The sequence below is a fragment of the Scleropages formosus genome, chromosome 21 (assembly GCF_900964775.1).
Source record: "Scleropages formosus chromosome 21, fSclFor1.1, whole genome shotgun sequence".
In the NCBI taxonomy this organism is placed as follows: Eukaryota; Metazoa; Chordata; class Actinopteri; order Osteoglossiformes; family Osteoglossidae; genus Scleropages; species Scleropages formosus.
Genome location: NC_041826.1, coordinates 10,495,520 through 10,513,467, shown reverse-complemented (window position 1 = coordinate 10,513,467; position 17,948 = coordinate 10,495,520). Strand labels below are relative to the sequence as shown.

General features: G+C 49.7%; 1 protein-coding gene across 5 annotated transcripts in view; it reads right to left on the bottom strand.

The window, feature by feature from the left end:
* The window catches only part of dlg4a (discs, large homolog 4a (Drosophila)), a 98,777-nt gene that overhangs the window by 31,741 nt on the left and 49,088 nt on the right, over positions 1-17,948 (bottom strand). For 4 of the 5 annotated variants that reach the window (XM_029247260.1, XM_029247263.1, XM_029247262.1 and 1 more), the window contains 2 exons: positions 13,029-13,190; positions 9,656-9,712 (listed from right to left, as the gene is read on the bottom strand). In XM_029247260.1, coding sequence (XP_029103093.1) covers positions 9,656-9,712; positions 13,029-13,190 — 219 coding nt within the window. Of the gene's footprint in view, positions 1-3,333; positions 4,348-9,655; positions 9,713-13,028; positions 13,191-17,948 lie in introns of those variants that run through there. The other variant, XM_029247264.1, reaches the window with a different exon arrangement.

Genomic DNA, 17,948 nt, shown 5'->3' with positions numbered 1-17,948 from the left:
TTTCCAAAAGCGACTTGCAATGTTTTATAGCTATTTACACAAATTCACCCGTTTACACAGCAAGGTAATATTTACAACATCAATTCATGTAAGGTTGATCAAGGGCACTGCAGCAGGAGCAGGGAATCAAACCCAGGTCCTCTGATTAGAAGGCAACGGCTCTAAGCACTACACCACATCCTTCCCAGGTAAATTATGCAATATTTTTAATATCAAAAGGAGGGTTAACATTTTATTGTCTCCTGAACAGCGCAAATTAAACACACACACACACACACACACACACGCAGTGGGGACATTTGTAACGTCTGTAGCCAAGAAACCTAAAGGAGAACTGCAGAATCAGTTATGGAGATTAATATGGGTATTGATGTATTGTTATTAGGCTCGTCCGTTTCTAAAACCTGATGTGCTTTTAAAAATTGGCTCCCGGTGGCAGTGGACGGCGAGCGGGTTTCTGCGATGAAAGGAATCCATCAGCGGCCGTGTGCTCCAGCCTTCCCCACCCAGTCCGGCTCGAGTCCAACTACTTTCCGCCCAGCGGCGATGCAAGAGCAAATCCATGGTTCCGGTCAGCACCGTGCCTGTGTCGTGTTGCTACAGGGTCCACGGCGGTGATGAGAGCGATCGGTCAAGCGTAGATCCATCACCCCTGAGAAAAATGTCAGCCACCTGTGGCACCGGCCCCCTGCAAAGCAGCCTTCCTCATTAGAGGCAAAAGAACACAGATATTCAGCCTCTGTGCATAGGGTATAATTGACACCGAGGGTCCCGGGTCCTTCAGAACAGCCCATCTAGACCCGGTTCCAAGGAATGCAGGGAACGCCTGGCTCCCCGACCCTCTTATGTCAACTCAGCATCCACACACTCTGCACCTCTCGTTCCTGTGTCCTTGAGACTCTCCTCCACAGGGCTGCCTTTTGTACACCAGGCACAGATGCTGCTCCGGGCACTCTGATGACCTCCGACCTTAGGGCCCACGCAGGCTTCGGCGCTCATCACGACGAGGCACACGGCTAACTGGTCGGAAACTCAGAATATGACCCAGGGGCTTGGCACCGAGGAAGCCTGTCCCTCTGTCTGTTTGTCTGTCCGTCCCCTAGTGAGAACATTCTGTGTTGCCCCACCCCCACGCTGGGAGCAACATGGCTCACACTGAGGCAGGACAGAAAGCAAGTTACTGACATGGTATGTGTCATCAGCTAGTTTGGTCTCACAGAGCAAGCCAGAGTGAGAGAAAGAGAGATTTCCTCTTCATCTGCAAGTTTCTTTTGTTATATATGCTGTATATATTTGTCCCTTTTAGCTATTCTGATTTCAGGTTCATTTATGTAATTTAACAGGCAATAAATTTGGAAAAATTATAACATAAGCATTCTCATGTCTGTAGACTCGTCTTGTTACGCCAGTAAGGAAGACTCATCTCAGAGCAGGAGGAGGGAGGAAGAGCCGCAGGGACGGAGGGAGAGCGAGCGACAGCAGCCGCTGGCCGAACCTGACGCAGCAGCGTATGTTTGCAAGGAGCCGCGTCCAAACGCGTGCATCCTGGAATAAACACTTAAATCAGAGCTCAGCGAAAGCCTCTTATTTCCTCCCACTCGTGTGCATCGCGACAAAGTCCCTCAGCTTTCATATGCCATTTTGTATAAGAAAGAAGAGGAAAAAGCGCGAGTGTGCGCGCACACACATGCTGAACACGCTGCCGAATGACACGTGGCAGTTTGCAGCTGAGCACTGGATCCACAGCCCGCAACAAAGTATTTGGCTATTATGTTGCAAAATAACAGCTCTCCGCATTAGAGCGTGAGGGTGTACACACACACACACACACACACCACCATATAATGAAAATGCTAGATACAATATATGCCAGTTCCTTGTAGGAGCACAACGAGGGGGAGGTGGCATTGTGCTCCTGGCACGTCCGGGCGTTCCAAGCGCATCCACATGCGTTAATGACATCCCGGTTTCACGGAGCAGCCGGCTAGGGGTCCGTGGCCAGCTGCTCGCCATCGTGCCGGATGCCCGGGACGCCGCGTGTGCTAACGCCTCTCTGGACATTACAAGCTGAGAACCAGAAGGCAACACTTATGTGTAAAACACTGACAAGATGGACAATTTGTACACCCATAGGAACACAAGTTAACAGCACATTAAGCACGTTGACCACAGGCGTGAAACCCGGTCAGTATGAGCTGGAGGGAAAGGCCTGCGTGAGCATGTATGCATCGTATGCAATCCCCTATCTGCCGCGTGCACACATGTTCCCCGTGACACCGCATCTGTGCGCAGACACCCACACGGCCCAAGTGTTGAGGAGCCTCCCCACCCCCAGCCCCCCTCGCCACTCTGCGAATCAGAAAAGGGAGAGACAGTTTCCACCGAGCTACATAATAGTTGTCCATAAACACAGTGGTAGGTTATTTATTGCCACACCCATTATTACACATTAATGAGCTTAATGTCAAAACACTGTGCCGGAAGAGAGAGGGTTCAGCAGCTATTAAGGATATAAATAAGAAAAAGAGTATTAGTCCCTTTTGTGCTGCTGCTTTGGAGCACCATGCCTTCACGGCGTGCGTTAACATAAACCTAAATGTTCACATATGCAGCACAACTGTACTGTTTAACACCCTCACAGAGCGTTGTTGCTGTGGGGTGCAGTAATGTGGGATGGTCCTCATGTTTCATTGATGTGCTTCGTTATGATAGGATTTAATTATGGCGGTGCCTTTGTCTGAGGTGCTGCAGGACCATTCTGGGTACTACAAACCCAAGGAAAGCTTAGAAAGAGCCACAGAACTCGCAAAAGACCTGTCCCCGTATCCGAGCCGCATCCTTCCCCAACCCTCCATTCTAAAAGTACATGTCCGAATACCGGAGACGTTTTGCCTTTTGCTTTTTTTAATGGAAATTATATTCAGATTCTGGACTGACACAACTTCACCCGGAAAGAGCCCAAAATGCATAAAAGACAAAGTGAGACGCGTTCCTTCCCAGCGTCCTCAGTCTGCTCAGTTTGCCAGGATAACGGTGGAACTGAGAAGGAGGGAAACGGGTGGTACAAATTCCTGAAGTCTATATAATAAGTGACTATCCAGAGAAAGAGAGGGTATGATAGAGGCAAGAACGTACGTAATAACTTCAGTGTGCTCCCCTCCCTGGCCGCCGCCGAAACACACACGGATGGACACACACACACAGGCACGCGCAAATGCAGGCTGCGTACACAAGCACAAGCACGCTCGCGCGCGCGCACACACACACACACACACACACACACACACACACACACACACAGAGAGAGGGAGAAGAGCAGTGACCGATCCCTACCATCATGCGGTGCCGCTGTCTCTTCGCTTTCCGCACGTTGTTGATGAACCGTCTCCCCATCTTCTTCGCGTACCACACCGACACGAACATCCTGGGCGCGCGGGGCACTGGTGACTGGGCGGCTCGCGCCGCACTACCTACCGGCGAGCGGCGTTCAACTCGTCGACTCGACGGAGCGCGACGGGAGGGAAGGCGCGCGAAGAAGGGGCGTTCCCGTTCAAAAGCGCGACAAAAAGACGTATGAAAACGACGCAAATTATCGGTATCCGAGATTTGCGGACGACGGCGGACTTCTAAACACAGCGGGTTTGAACGGGTTATAAGGTTCGCGCGCCGATGAAGTGAAAATAAACGACCGAGGGACGGGGGCTAAACACACGTGACGGGTACAGTAAACAGCAGCGTGTAAAGCGTGACCCCCCCCCTCCCCGCTAAACGCCGCTAAATGGTGCGAGGCGGTGCTCCAGCCGCGGTCGCTGTTCAGGTGCTCAGGTGCGCCGCATGACCCCGCACAGGCTCTGTCATCCTCACCTCACCAAACACTGCCCCGTTTCCCCCGAACCCCCCGTCCGTCCGTCCGTCCGTCCGTCCGCCCGCCGCGAATGCTGCTATTCGCAGGATATGAGCAGTTCGGGAGCCTGTCCGTGTGTCAGAGAGCTGCTGCTGCTGCTGCTGATGCTGATGCTGATGCTGTTGCAGCGACTACATCATCATCATCATTATCTCCCCGACCTTCGTTGTGCACAAGTTCAGTTTCTTCCTCGGAAAACGCAGTTTTTCTTGTGTAAAAAAGTTTACAAGGGAAACACACACGGTGTGTGGTGGCTCTTCTCCGGATAGGAGCGACAAAGAGAGCGGCGCGACCCTCGTTCCCTCTACGTGCAGAGCGTCTCCGTCCCCGCGCGCTCCATCTTTCCGTGGAGGAAATCGCCCTCTTGCCGGTGTGTCACGCGCCGGTACCGCACTGTACGGTGGTGTGATGGAGTCTCTCCTCTCCTCTCCTCTCCTCTCCTCTCTCCTGTCTTCTCTTAATGCTCAGACATACACTGTTAATGGATCTCCCTCCCCCCGTTCCTTTCTCTCTCTCTCTCTCTCTCTCTCTCTCTCTCTCGCTCTTTTACTGGCGCTCAGCTCTCCCGTACCTCAACCTCAACCTACTCCTTTAAAATAGTAATAATAATAATAGCAGAACAGTGGCGTGTTGGTTAGAGATACCAGCACTGAGTCCCGACTGACACTGCAGAGCCTGGTCTAACAGTGATACCTGCACTGAATACCCACTGGATACCCCACGGCGTGGTCTCACTCGCAATCTCAGTCCTCAGGCACTTTCCACTCTCTGTCAACGTACAGAAAATGAAGAGCGCCCCCTGTGGAGAGGAGCTGTGAAGTATGTTCCCTGTGCTTTCAGAACCACGGAGAGCAGCATGGCAGCTAAGGAGGGGTTTGGTACGCGGACTGGGGGGTGTGAGGATCAAGGGGGACTTGTTAACGCGGATGTACTACGTTTAACTTTCATCGATTCACATGCTGAGCTGCTCTCTGCTTCCAACTGGATCTGCATCCAAAGCCTGGCAACCAAACAGTCCGACCTAGAAGGGCAGACTGACACCTGTCCGCAGTCTGAACAGGTACGCAAGCATACAGACACACACACGCAAGCGGAATAAATTACATAAAAGTCAAGGCGAAACAAACACACAAACACACAGTGATACAACCCTGTGATTCTCCATGTCAGGAGCTGCTTTTCTACACCTGTTAGTGTCAGTGTGAGCAGCTTTCTTCCCATCAGCTCACAGGTGAGGTCTCAGAAATTCCCAAGAAAAGTGAGAACAGCAGCCAAAAAGGATACAGACTCTGCGATTATGTGCACACATATACACTTTGAACCCTTATCTGGTCTACATGCTCACGCACACTACACACAGCAGTAAAACAGAGTTATGTAAGGGCAGCCTGAGCTGACACATTCACTTTGGTAAATAAGACTTCATTCTGTCAGCCCACCCCACTCCCCACACACACACTCTCTGTCTGTCTCGCTCACTCTTGCTGTCTCTCTCACTTTTGTGCATCTCCCGGTGCTTTTCTCTCCTTCTCCACCCCTCCCTGTCTCCCTGAGTAATTCTCACCCTCAATCGTCCAGCTCTCCCTGCCTATAACTCCCATCCAGTCCCCCTCCTGCCCCCCCAAAGCTGCTCTCCTTCCTCCTGTTCCCACCAGACCTGAGCTGCTCCAGTGGAAGAGTCGTATTTGCCCTTGAGGGAACCATTTACACACAACTTTTGAAAGAATGAAGAAAAGAAAATATAAGTGAAAGAGCAAGAGAGGAAGTGTGTGTGTGTGTGTGTGAGAGAGAGAGAGAGAGAGAGAGAGAGAGAGAGAGAGAGAGAGAGAGAGAAAAGGGAGAGATGAAGGGGGGAAGAAGTAAAGAGGGGATGAAGATGTACAAAGACCAAGACGGACAGAGATGAGTGAAAAGACTGGGCATGTGGATGTGGGTGTGTGTGTGTGTGTGGGTGGGTGGAGGGATGACAGAGAGGCCTCAGGGGATGAACCACAGAGGCGGTAATTGAATTCTTGCATAAAAATCAAGCTGCGCATTTAACTGCACAGTGCAGAGCGCACTGAGTCCCAAGAGCCGAAGCCCAGCGGATCTATGCCAGTACCACTCACACTTCGCATGACACACACTCCACCCGGGTACTCACTGCCAGAGTAGTCATATCGGTGAGGAGCAATGCATCCTGGGAAGTGAGGGGGACGGCTTTGAGAAAGGAAAGGACAGGAACGGGGCAAGAGGTCTGATTCTAATATAGGCAGATAATAAAGAATGAGAACAGAGCAACACTGACTTGTCACACCTCACAAAGACACACACACACACACACACACACACACACCACACTGACTGCAATGACACACAAACTGCATGGCGTTCTCTGGGTTTGAGGCCCAGTGATGCAAACACATACCCAGCTGCACCCAAACACCCTTAATTGCCTGTGTGTAGTGTATAGAAACCCTTCACTTTCAGAAGGGAGGAGCATAGTACATACTCACACACACACACACACACACACACACACCCTTCACAGAGAGATAGGTGGGGTATGCCACTGAATAAGGAAAGGAACTTGACTGGAAACAACTAATACCATGCCGTCACTGACGGATCATCAAAATACCCCCCGGAGGACACTTTTATGGGACCTGGCGTGACACTGAGCTTGAGCAAGAGGGAGGCCATCCTGTGGCTGGGAAATAAAACTTGGGTGCATTAATCACTGCAAGGGATGAAAATGCGTGGTCACAGGCTGCAGCGCCACACTGAGATAGTGTTGCACTGGACACCGGAGCCTATTGGATCTTGGGTGTTTGTGGGTTCACAGATTAGGGGTCTCTGTAGCTGAACCCTCAGGCAGAATGTGATCAAGGAGGGGGAGAGAGAGAGAGAGAGAGAGAGTATTATACCAGTGACTCTGGATTAGGGCATAATGCCCCACCAATGTGGCCCCACCCCTGCCACAAAGAACCATGTGAGGGGCGTCTAGAAGTGGGGTCGGGCAGCGGGACCATTAACAATGGTTAGAGCTGTCGCAAGGTTAGCTATTTAAGGCTGTTTCTGGAGAGAGAGAGAGAGAGAGAGAGAGAGAGAGAGAGAGAGAGAGAGAGAGAGAAATGAGAAAGGAGGTGGGGTCACATGGACAAGGTAGAGATGGACAGATGCAGGGAGGGGATTTTGTACACCTTCAACACCACATGCCCCTCCCTCCTTCCCTCTCTCTCCACCCAGTCACTGTGCTCTTCCCCTTCTGCTTGTCATTTCATCCAATGTAAAGAACTACCAGTTTCACACTTTGTCTTCATCATACCGTCTGTCCTCCACACGGACACACAACCCTTCCCTCCACCTGGACACGATTCAGAATGTGGCTCCTCTCACCGCTTACAGCACTGGATGTGCTGCCTTCCCTGCTGGACACAACGAGAGAGGAACACGTACCACAGAAGTAGCACCAAGATCATTATTCTGGTGAGTTTTTCTCTTTGTCCTATGCAGCCTACAGTGTTTTCCCAGGTAAAGAGCAAGGTGCCCTTAAAGCTGGGGCAGCTGGTAGCGTCGTGGCTAACGCTGCTGCCTTTGGAGCCAAAGGTCACAGGGTCAAGCCTCATCTAGAGCTGTAATACTCTTGAGCAAGAAACTTACCCTAAATTGTTCGACTAGTATTATGCAGCTGTATAAATAAGTAAATAGTTGGAAGTACCTTAACGCTGAAAGTTCACTTTGGAGAAAAGCATCAGCTAAATGAATAAACGTAAAGCTGGAATTCTGGGACAGCACCTAGCCTGGCATGAGCGGATCACGACACAAACGGTCCGCCTTTAAAGTGACTGTACACTACAGCTTCAGAAACAAGAGCCCAAAGCAGAAATGCAGGAAGAGCCAGCAGAGCTAGTAGCACAAACTAACATTCACAGACACATAACAGTTCTGAAACATCTATCTGATTATGACTATTATTCCTGTAAGTTCCAAGCAGCACGGTGGCACACCGAGCAGTGCTGCCGTCCCACAGTGGCTGGGTGGTGCGAGAGGACGTGGGTTTGAGCCCCACTCAGTTTGTGTGGAGTTTGCATGTTATCCCTGTGTTTGTGGGGGTTTCCTTCCACAGTCCAAAGAGATGCTGTTCAGGTTCATCCATAGTGTGTTCTACCGATGTATGGATGAGTGACCCATTGTAAGTAGTGTATCTAGCAGTGTAAATCACCTTGGTGAATAAGGTGTGTAGGCTGATAACACTAGATAGAGTTCATTGGAAGTTAGTTTGGAGAAAAGCATCTGCTAAATAAATAAATGTAAATGTAAGTTTTGAAAGGCCCACTGCCCCTCAAGGGAGGAAATAGAGAAATGCTGACACTTACAGGCCGGATTCCACTACTGCAGCTGCTGTGTAAGCACTACCGTGGGAGATCTCAGAGATGATCTCCCCCCCAACCACAGTGACCAGGCACTAAAACAGAGATGTCTGAGTTCCTGCAGAACAGTAACCATGTTTGAACCACTGTCCATGAGACCTCTGCAGCATCCTAACATCAGTCACTACACAGTGCCACTACGTACTTCTTGGAAATGGGAATCCCTACTTACTCCAAAGTGTGAGGCAGTTGTTTGTGTGTGTGTGTGTGTGTGTGTGAGAGAGAGCATGAGTATGTCTTTTAAAATAAAACATATTTTAATCCTCACGCTCAGTTACTTAACCAAAGGAAACTTGATCACCGACAAGACGGTCTTAAGATACTTCAGCACTTTGCTGACTGCACACCATGGGATTTGTATGAAAAAATTAAACCTAAGTAATTGGCTAATCAGGCTAATTAAGCCCCACAGGAGATGGCTGGAAAGAGGAGGCAGCAGTTAATGGGCCTGAGGGATTTCAACACGATTCTGAGATCATTTTATTCCACACAAACGGCTCTTCTCGGCCAATCAGAACAGATGTCTTCCCACAGCTGAGGAGCATCCTCACAAAGACACCACTGTGAATGTTTGAGAAACCAGACTGACTCAGACCAGCTCTAAACTTGTTGCCAGGTGTCCCACCGCTGACCAGGAGTTATGCATACCCCTCCCACGGGAAATCACATGTACCCTTCCCTGACAGTGTGATTTGCACTGACAGATGATGTTTCTCCTTCTCTTTGATGAGTTTTATACAAACCTGTGACAGAATTGAACTTAAAACAGTTCATACCCTTAAAACAAAGAAGCAAAAGCCCATTTGTGAGAATAAACACGTTCAGCTGCCAAACATGCACAGTCAGACAGTATGCAGGTATCCACACACCATACAAACATCTCAGGCTTCTGTCATATGACCCGGCTGGATGATGACATCACACATGCGAGAATCAATAAGGTTATGACAGTCCAAATCGACATCTGAGGATCAGAGCAAAGAACACAGCACCTCCAGAACCTCTGGAAGTGTACCGACACTATTGATGAAAACAGAAATATGCTGGTGAAGATGAAGAGCTCTACTCAGTCCTTTCTCTAATGATGATGATGATGATAGCAGGCAGGACAGGAGATGATTCCACCATCACCATGACAGCAGGCTTTTTGGGGAAGAGATCAACACCAATAGCCATCTCACCAGGAGAAACCAGAGACAATGACAGGAAGAGAGACAGCAGGACAAGCGACAGTAGTGCCTGCAGTGAACCCACGTGATGGTGGAATAAGTGTGGCTACAGCACTGACAAGGACGCGGTTTCATCGTGTCATACTTTGTGGGGGATGCAGTGCTCTTACCAAGGTGGAGGTGGCAGAGGTGTAGAGAGGGGTGTGTCCGCCCGACAGCATCACCGGCTGCAAGACAACAGGAAGAAGGGGGTAACTGCACAGGGAGAAGGGCAAGGATACAGGAACTTAAGTTTCACAGGAGAACAAGTGGAGGGAATATGGTGCGGAAGAGGTTAAAACTATGTGAGGACAGCAGTACAGAACACGGAGTAAACATGGATGGAAGGAGCGGACTACGGAAGGATGCAGCCCTCAGGAGTGGGAGAGTCGTTTCAGAGCTCAGAGAAGTGTATCACAGAAGAAGTGGGGACAAAAACCAGGTCTGAGGAACAGGGAGCAGTAGCTCAGGGACTCATGGGAAAGCAAGAAGTGTAAGTGGAGGCTATGACAGCTGGCGGAAAACGAATCTGGAGAGATGTGGAGACAGGAGAAGTAATGGTCATGGAACTGCTGGGAAGGAGAGAGAGAGATGCTGGAGAATGAGGAGAAGAACAAGATGATGAGATGGTATAAGACAGATAGCAAGGCACACAGACTTGTGTGTTTTGTGAATGAAAAAGAAATCAGAGTGTTTATCAACTCAGCTCCTGCAATCATTTTAATTCACCTGAATTCCGGTCCTCTTTATTAACTGTTTATGGGACATCGACTAGTTTACACACACGGTCAAAAAGTACAGTTTTACTTTAACATCAGTAAAAGGTTAAACACTTCTCCAGCAAAACGTATTTTCTAGAAGCCTTGGCAGAGACATCAAGGTACATATGAACAGAAAGACATTTGTCTCCACTTCATATTCTGGGTATATGAGGATGAGCCTGAAGAACACAGCCTTGCAGCAGAACAACACTGCAGGAATAAAGGACTAAGCAGAAGGAACAGGACAGATGGATGGGTCCAACTAGCGGAATGTCCCATCATGTCCACTGTCCAAAGACCCAACAAATGATAAGGACAGTTATCACACCACCAAGCCCTAATCGAACCCCAGCACTAGGGTGGGTCCAACCCAGGTAGACCTACAGTCACCAAAATGCCACACAACCAGGTGATGTGGATCTACAGGAGCAATGGCCTTCTCCATCCCATCATGGCTCCGGAGATAAGGGTTCAGACAGGAACCGTGTGTTGTAAGAGTGTCATCACCATGACTACCAGGAGTCAGCACCATGACTAACATCAATAATATAATAAAATGACAAGTCATCATTGCAACTGTCGTCGCCGTTGTCGTCATTATTATTATTATGCACGGCTGTGAGGGGGATGCGGTGGCGCAGTGGGTTGGACCAGGTCCTGCTCTCTGGTGGGTCTGGGGTTCGAATCCTGCTTGGGGTACCTTGTGACAGACTGGTGTCCTGTCCCAGGTGTGTCCCCTCCCCCTCCAGCCTTATGCCCTGTGTTGCTGGGTTAGGCTCTGCGTCCCTGTATGGGACAAGAAGTTCAGAAATGTGTGTGTGTATGTATATGTATGTTGCCAGAAGGTAATACAGCAGGAGGTGGGATTAGAAACCAGAACCTTGTTGTGTGTGCTCTAACCACTGTGCCACCTTGACTATATGGTATCATCACAGCAACTGCCAGAACTGACTGATTAATCCAAAACCAGGAAGTTCCTCAAACTGCTTCAGTGAATATCTGGCTGTATATTTGAACAGGATTGTAAATGTTATAACCCAATTGTATAGAGACTCTATATGTCAGTTACTTTCATCGCTAACGAGAAGGGATGCTGAGGACAGTCACAGTCTAGCGCCCAGTGGAACTGCTGCTCAGAGCCCTGGTGCTCAAACTGACCCGCAGTAATTTATCTACACCACATGGGGGCGGACACTCACCGCACAGAACACACCGCCACTTTGGTGCCCATTTCTCCCTAAGTGGAGACAACAAAGTAGGACAGCATTCCAAAAATAATTGTAACTCCATACAATAATGTATCCGACTGGGGGACCTTAGTGTAACCTTCTTCTCTGGCTGACATTTGGGACAGATCTGCCATCGGTTAAGGAGTGGAACCCACAACCATGTTCCTGCCAGCAATTCATCAGAGGAAGCAGGAAATACCAGCAACCAGTTGTTAAAGAGCTGTGATTCTGCACTCAAACCAGGACAGCTCACTTGTTTACCGTGCCTACCCGCTCAGGGACTGCGTTGATGCACAGCAGCCTGCACTGGAGACAGATTCCGCCATGCCCACTCCTTCAGCGGGTCAGTACAACAACAGGATTCGTTTCGGGATTTGAGCCCACAATCACAATGCCTGTCAATGAAACACAGAGACTGACAGCAGACGGCAATAAGAAAGCACCCGGACTGCGCCTATGATGTCATCACTTCAGCTCGGCTCTTTCTCGAACCCCAGAATGAATCATATTCCACACGGTGTCGGTAGCCCAGTGATTACCAGTTTCTGCCAAGAGGGGCCATGTCTACACAGAGTGTGATTTTGACAGGTGCATGAGGTGCAACAGCAGACAGATGAAGAGCTAGTGGAGATGACAATGGAGCAGCGCTGTTGGACACTATTCCCCCACAGAAACACGGTGAAGGTAATGGGCAAGAGTGATCACCACAGAAACAGCCAACTAGGAGGTATCAACACAGTGTGTGTATGTATGTGTGTGCGTGGACGCGCATGCACATGGATGAAGACCATTCATCCAAAGCGCTCAAGTCAGCCAAAGGATATGCTGGAGTGTGAGGCAGGGGAGCCGGGTACAGGATCACACCGGCAGATCTCATTTCAAGAGTCCCTCAAGCAGAACAGAATATGCTCCATTGAGGATGAAACCCTGTGTGTATGTGTGTAAACTTCCCCTATCAGTTGTCATCTTGTCCTTCTGCTCTCAAACTCGCCCCTCTGGGGAGACATAGCAGGAGCCCAGTCCCTTCCTAAGCAAGGTGTCGCTCCGGGGCCTGCCGCACGCTGGGAAGGTGGAGTGGAGCGAGCGACCGAGCAGCAGGCAGGACTGAGCACAACCAGCAGAGCTCTGCTCTCCGAAGCCCTCAGGTCGGACAGATGGTACTGTGCGGGCCGCCCAGCCACAGGGAGCGAGAGGCAATGGAGCTGCGATCCACCGGTACCACTGTTGGGGAGAGTGGGCGTGTGTGATGGTGGGTGTGAGTGCCAGAGTTTGCGTGTCAGTGATGAATACAAGTGTGCGAGACAGTGAATGCGGATGTGGATCGGACGCGCTTCTCTGTGACCACATGGTGGCACTCACCCATACAGGTACAGATCTTCAGACTCTCCCCAGTCTGGAAATGCAAGTGTGCATCACACTGGAACAGATTTTCTCTGACTCCCCGGTGCAGCATTTGCCCTTCCCCTGCCGCCCCATGTCCTGCTCCAGGGTGCCCCCTGCTAGAGGCTGCCTACCTTGATGGGGGAGAGGTGCGTGTGGGGTGTATATCCGTGCATCGAGTCCATGGTGGCCAGGTTCTTGTCACTCATGTGCAGGAGCTCGGCGCTCTTCCCTGGGGCGAGGTGGGCGGGGCTGTGCTCCAAGGGGGGGGTCTCTTCATCCTGGTACCTGTATTTCTACAGGGTGGGGTACAGATATGACTGTCAGTGTCAGTGTAATAACCCTGAGTAGAATTTCAATGCACACACACACACACACACACACACACACACACACACACACACACAGCCTGATGCTGACATATGTCATACGCTCCCCAAACAGTATCCCATAATCCTGCCAGACAAGCCTTTCAGTCACCCCCGAGGAAGATGTGCGTCGCAGGTTCAAAACCCCGGATTAAAGGCTGGTTGCTATGAAGAAAGCACAATTGTCAGTTCAAGAACGAAAGGACGGTGGGCTTGAGCTAAAGAGACACAGTCCTGTGTGACAGACCTCACGCCCCTCTGGTCTCTAGTCTTACCATGGAAGCACAGGGCTGAATGTGGCAGTTGGAATCAACTAAGAGAAATAATAGTTCTGATCCCTAAGACCAGGGTGACATGACTTGAACGAGGAACATTCTGATGAACAGAAACACACGAGTGGGCTGCCCTCGTGGGAGTCGAATTTGAATCGAAGGCAGGTATCCTACAGCAGCACACATGCATGCATACAACCCAAGTGAATAAAACAGGAACAAATAAATAGTACTGAGACAGGTATTAAAGAGCGCAAAATTAGACTATGTGCAAATACTTAAAAAGTAGCACAAGCACCTCAGTACCGTTGGGGCAACAAAAGACTGGCACCACCCTGACAGACCCATTATGGAATCTAAAGACTTCTGGCTGCAATGACCACAGCTGGTGCTCTTTGGAACAGCTTGACTAGACCAGTCTGCTGCTGAAGGTGCTCCTCTGTTCAGCCAGGGTGACGTGAAGAGGGTTCGAGTCAGACAGTCAGGAATCCAGGACACAACAGATGTGTCCACCTGCACCGAGCGAAGCTTCTCACCCAGCAGTCAAAGCTTTCTACAGTTGATTGCACTGGAGAATCCAAAAACTGAGATCCTCATTGTGTAACTTGCCTTGTCCAAGTGGCAATAGGCTCCGCTCTGAGGGTGGCATCATCCACGCCAACATGGCCCTTGTGGGCAAACTAGAGAAGGTGCAGTACGGTGTGCCAAGACCAGCCTTTAAAGGGTCCCCGTCAGAGTAACTGGCCGTTAGAGGAACAGCAGAAAGATGGTTTCCACTTCAATGGAACACACACTGGGACACACACTAGAAAACTGCACAGCACCTCCACACACCTTGAACACCCTTTGACCATATCATCGGGCCCAGCAGCTACTCCTTGGCAAAATCTCAGCAGTTTCCTCACCTGGTGAGCCGTGAAAAACAATGCAGGGTGGCCTGATGGTGGTGATGGGGGGTGATGACGAAGGCAATACTACCTAACCACTGTGCCGGCTCCTGGCTTCATATATCCGACAAGTTTATTTATAGATATTCTTGGTTTTTCTCCAATTCTTGCCATTAAAATCCATTTAACTTTTACCGCGAAAGAAACACACACACACACACACTGGGGGCACCAGTGGGCCTGGGAGGGTAATATCCTGATTTGATGAACATTGCATGGGGGGTCATTATACTTTTATCATACCTTCATAAAAATACATTCATCAAACAATCTTCACACTTTCTTCATACAGTCATCATACATTTGCTTATAGCGCAGCCAGCGGGGCTTCAACATGAACTGGGTTGCTCTTGACTTTGGAGGGGAAAACAGTGTTTGTAACACTTTGTCGACGGTCAGTCGGCCAGAGGAAGTGCGATTTCAACCCGGCGCCTGCCAGGGTTCTTACCCACAGTGCACTGCAGGCGATGCGTTATTTTTGGACAACGGCCTCCAAAACCTCCACCGGCACCAGCGACACCGTGTAGGCCCCGGCACGGCAGTCCACGGCGTGCTTACACTGTGCGGTGTCACTATGTGGCGTCACAGTCACGGATTCACGCGAATTTGTTGCGGCGAATCAAGAAAAGAGGATTTTTTTAAAAAAGTCTGTTTCGTGTGACCAAACACTGCCAAAAAGAGACACGCACACATACTAATGCGACTAACGTGTGTGTAAATGTGAACACGCACTCACACGCGCGCATGTGCACGCACACTGACTGCACCAGTGCTTTTTATTTTATAACAACACGAGCATCGGGCCTTCTGGCAAGTGAGCTTCACACACGCACACACTAACACCCAGAAACAAATATACAAAAACACTAAGACAAAAACATACACACACTCATACAAAAACAAGACATGCACACACACACACACACACACACACACACACACACACACACACACACAATGCTATGCGGTGTGATTCCTGCCTCCAGCTTGAGGAGCAATACCCAGAATACAGAGCAGGACAGCCACTGCAGTACAGGGGGGTTGGTGTGGGGGAAGGGGGCGGGACCGGTGGGGGTGGGGGGTGTCAGCACCCCTGCAATATCGCATTACACTGAGACAGCAGGAAGGAGGGGGCACTCTAGGGAATAAAGGATTGGGGGGGCTTCACAGAAAAGGCCAAACTACCTGCAGATCAGACAGTGGAGCCAACGTCACGCATGTATCATATTCCGTCATCAAGCACCAAAATTATGACAGTCAGTACCTCATACTGTCCTAACAGCATTTTATGTTTCAGCAATATAGGAATGAATTAGCAACGACGACAATGGGAACAACAACAACAACAACAATAATAATAATAATAATAATAATAACAACCTCACCACTAATGGCATTTGAAATATTTTCACCAAATTCGTAGACACTGAAAATCTCCTTAACTTAAAAGCCTGCGCGCCTACTGGACAGCAGCCAAAGAGCCCGTCAGCGTGCAAGTTAGTGGGGGATGGCGGTCGGGGCAGAGGAACAGCCAGGGGGGACACAGCGAGCACTGACATTTGTCAGTTAGGTATTTAGGCAAAAGCACATTTAATAAGTAATGCCAATAAAGCCTGCAGGGAATTGGAACAGACTGATACAAAGGAGGGGGGGCTGGGGTGGGTGGGAGGTGCAGAGATGAGGGAGTTCAGCGTGGGCTGGGGGGGGGCATGTTAATTCTGAGGCTTTTGCAGTCTCTGTTAGCTTATCCAGGAGAGGGTTTAAAAGATTAAGTGAGAGAGCGAGAGAAAGCGAGAGAGAGCGAGAGAGTCCTACACAGTACTATGTGGCTACATACCACACCTTCCCATTCATTCATCATCACACGTGCACGCTCACTCATTCCATGCTGTTTTCACGGCACACACACGTCTGCAGCCCCCCCATCCGCTGTGACACCTTTCAAAGACAGATAAAGTCATAAACGGAGTAAAAGAAAACTTGCGATCAGTCTATAATTAAATACTAAACGTCAAGCTGCGTATATATAAGTATGTGGGCGATCTCAGCTGCAGGGTCCGTCGGGGGAACGGGGTTCCATCGTGTGGGCAGTTACTGGGGAATATTGGTTGAATCTTTGAGAGAGGCTCTTAACCTGAATGGCATCAAACGCGACGGTGCGTGTCAAACAAAGGGTGTGTTTGTGGTTCACAACTGCATCTGAGTTTCCATCCCAGAAGGTGGTAGACATTGGGAAACTGCACTGCTGCTTAAGAGTTATCACACACACACACATATACACACAGAGGTAATTAAACAGCAGCGCCATAATGCAGCGCTGGCAGCCGAGCCGCTAATGAGCCACCACGGCTCCGGGGCAATATGAATAAGGATGACCCGAGAGCCCAGAGCAGCGGAGCGTGGGAAGGTGTGTGGGTCTGCACCAGGCACAGGGGTAGGTGAGGACAACCTACAGAATGCTGCGGTGCCTACCGTGCACTGGAACGCACGTGTTCCTGGGGTGAACTTGCTCATCTTAAAGGCTACCTGTTCCCTAGATCTTTTACTGTTCCCACACAGCTACCGCAGCAGCTTCCTCAGCCCTGGGATTCGAACCTGCTGCTTTGGGTAGCAGGCACGCCGTGCCAGCTGTCCATCCCATGCCACGTGGTAGGGAGGGAGGGCTGGGCGGAGCCTCTCTGACCCGCAGTCCGGCAAGCAGCTGGTCTGCTCTCGCATTACAATTAATCTCCTGAATGGGATTTGAAAATGAAACAAGTCGCCAAAAAACAGCATGTTTGTTTCACAGGGCGACTCGTTCTGCGGTCACGTTGTTTGTAGTATTAAACAATCCCCACCCAAGCGTCTCATAAGCACTTTTTTGCTAGAAATATGCTGAGTGCCTCACTTTCCCACTCCTTTAATATTTCATATTTAGTGGACTTCTCAACTGCGTTAACACTAAAATCCAAATTCTTGGATCAAAATCAGCATCAGTCACTACTTCATCGCTTATTAGAATGCAAAGTGTAGCAAAAAGAAATCTGCACTTTGCGTTCTCATAGGAGCAACAGCAGTTCCCCAAGCACAGGGATTCAAACCAACAACCTTCTGGCAAATCATTCATCCTGAAAGGAGGATGTGAGGAAACTGTTCAGCGGACTGGAGATATGTTGCTGTAACTTGGCATGATGAAGGAAGTGAGAGCACTCACGCACCTTTCTTACAGAGAAAACACTCGCCCATTGCTCAGTCATTTACCACGGTGAAAATATGTTGCGTGTCCTTATTGATCAGGGTAAACATCTGAGCACCGCTAAACACTCAGAGCCTGGAGAATGTTAGCGATAGGGTCACTGGATCAAATTCCCTCCAGACACTGTTTATAAATCTGTGTGTGTGTGTGTGTGTGTGTGTGTGTGTGTGTGTGTGTGTGTGAGTGAGTGAGTGAAGGGCCCTCTGGCTCTGACTTCATTTGGACAGTAATA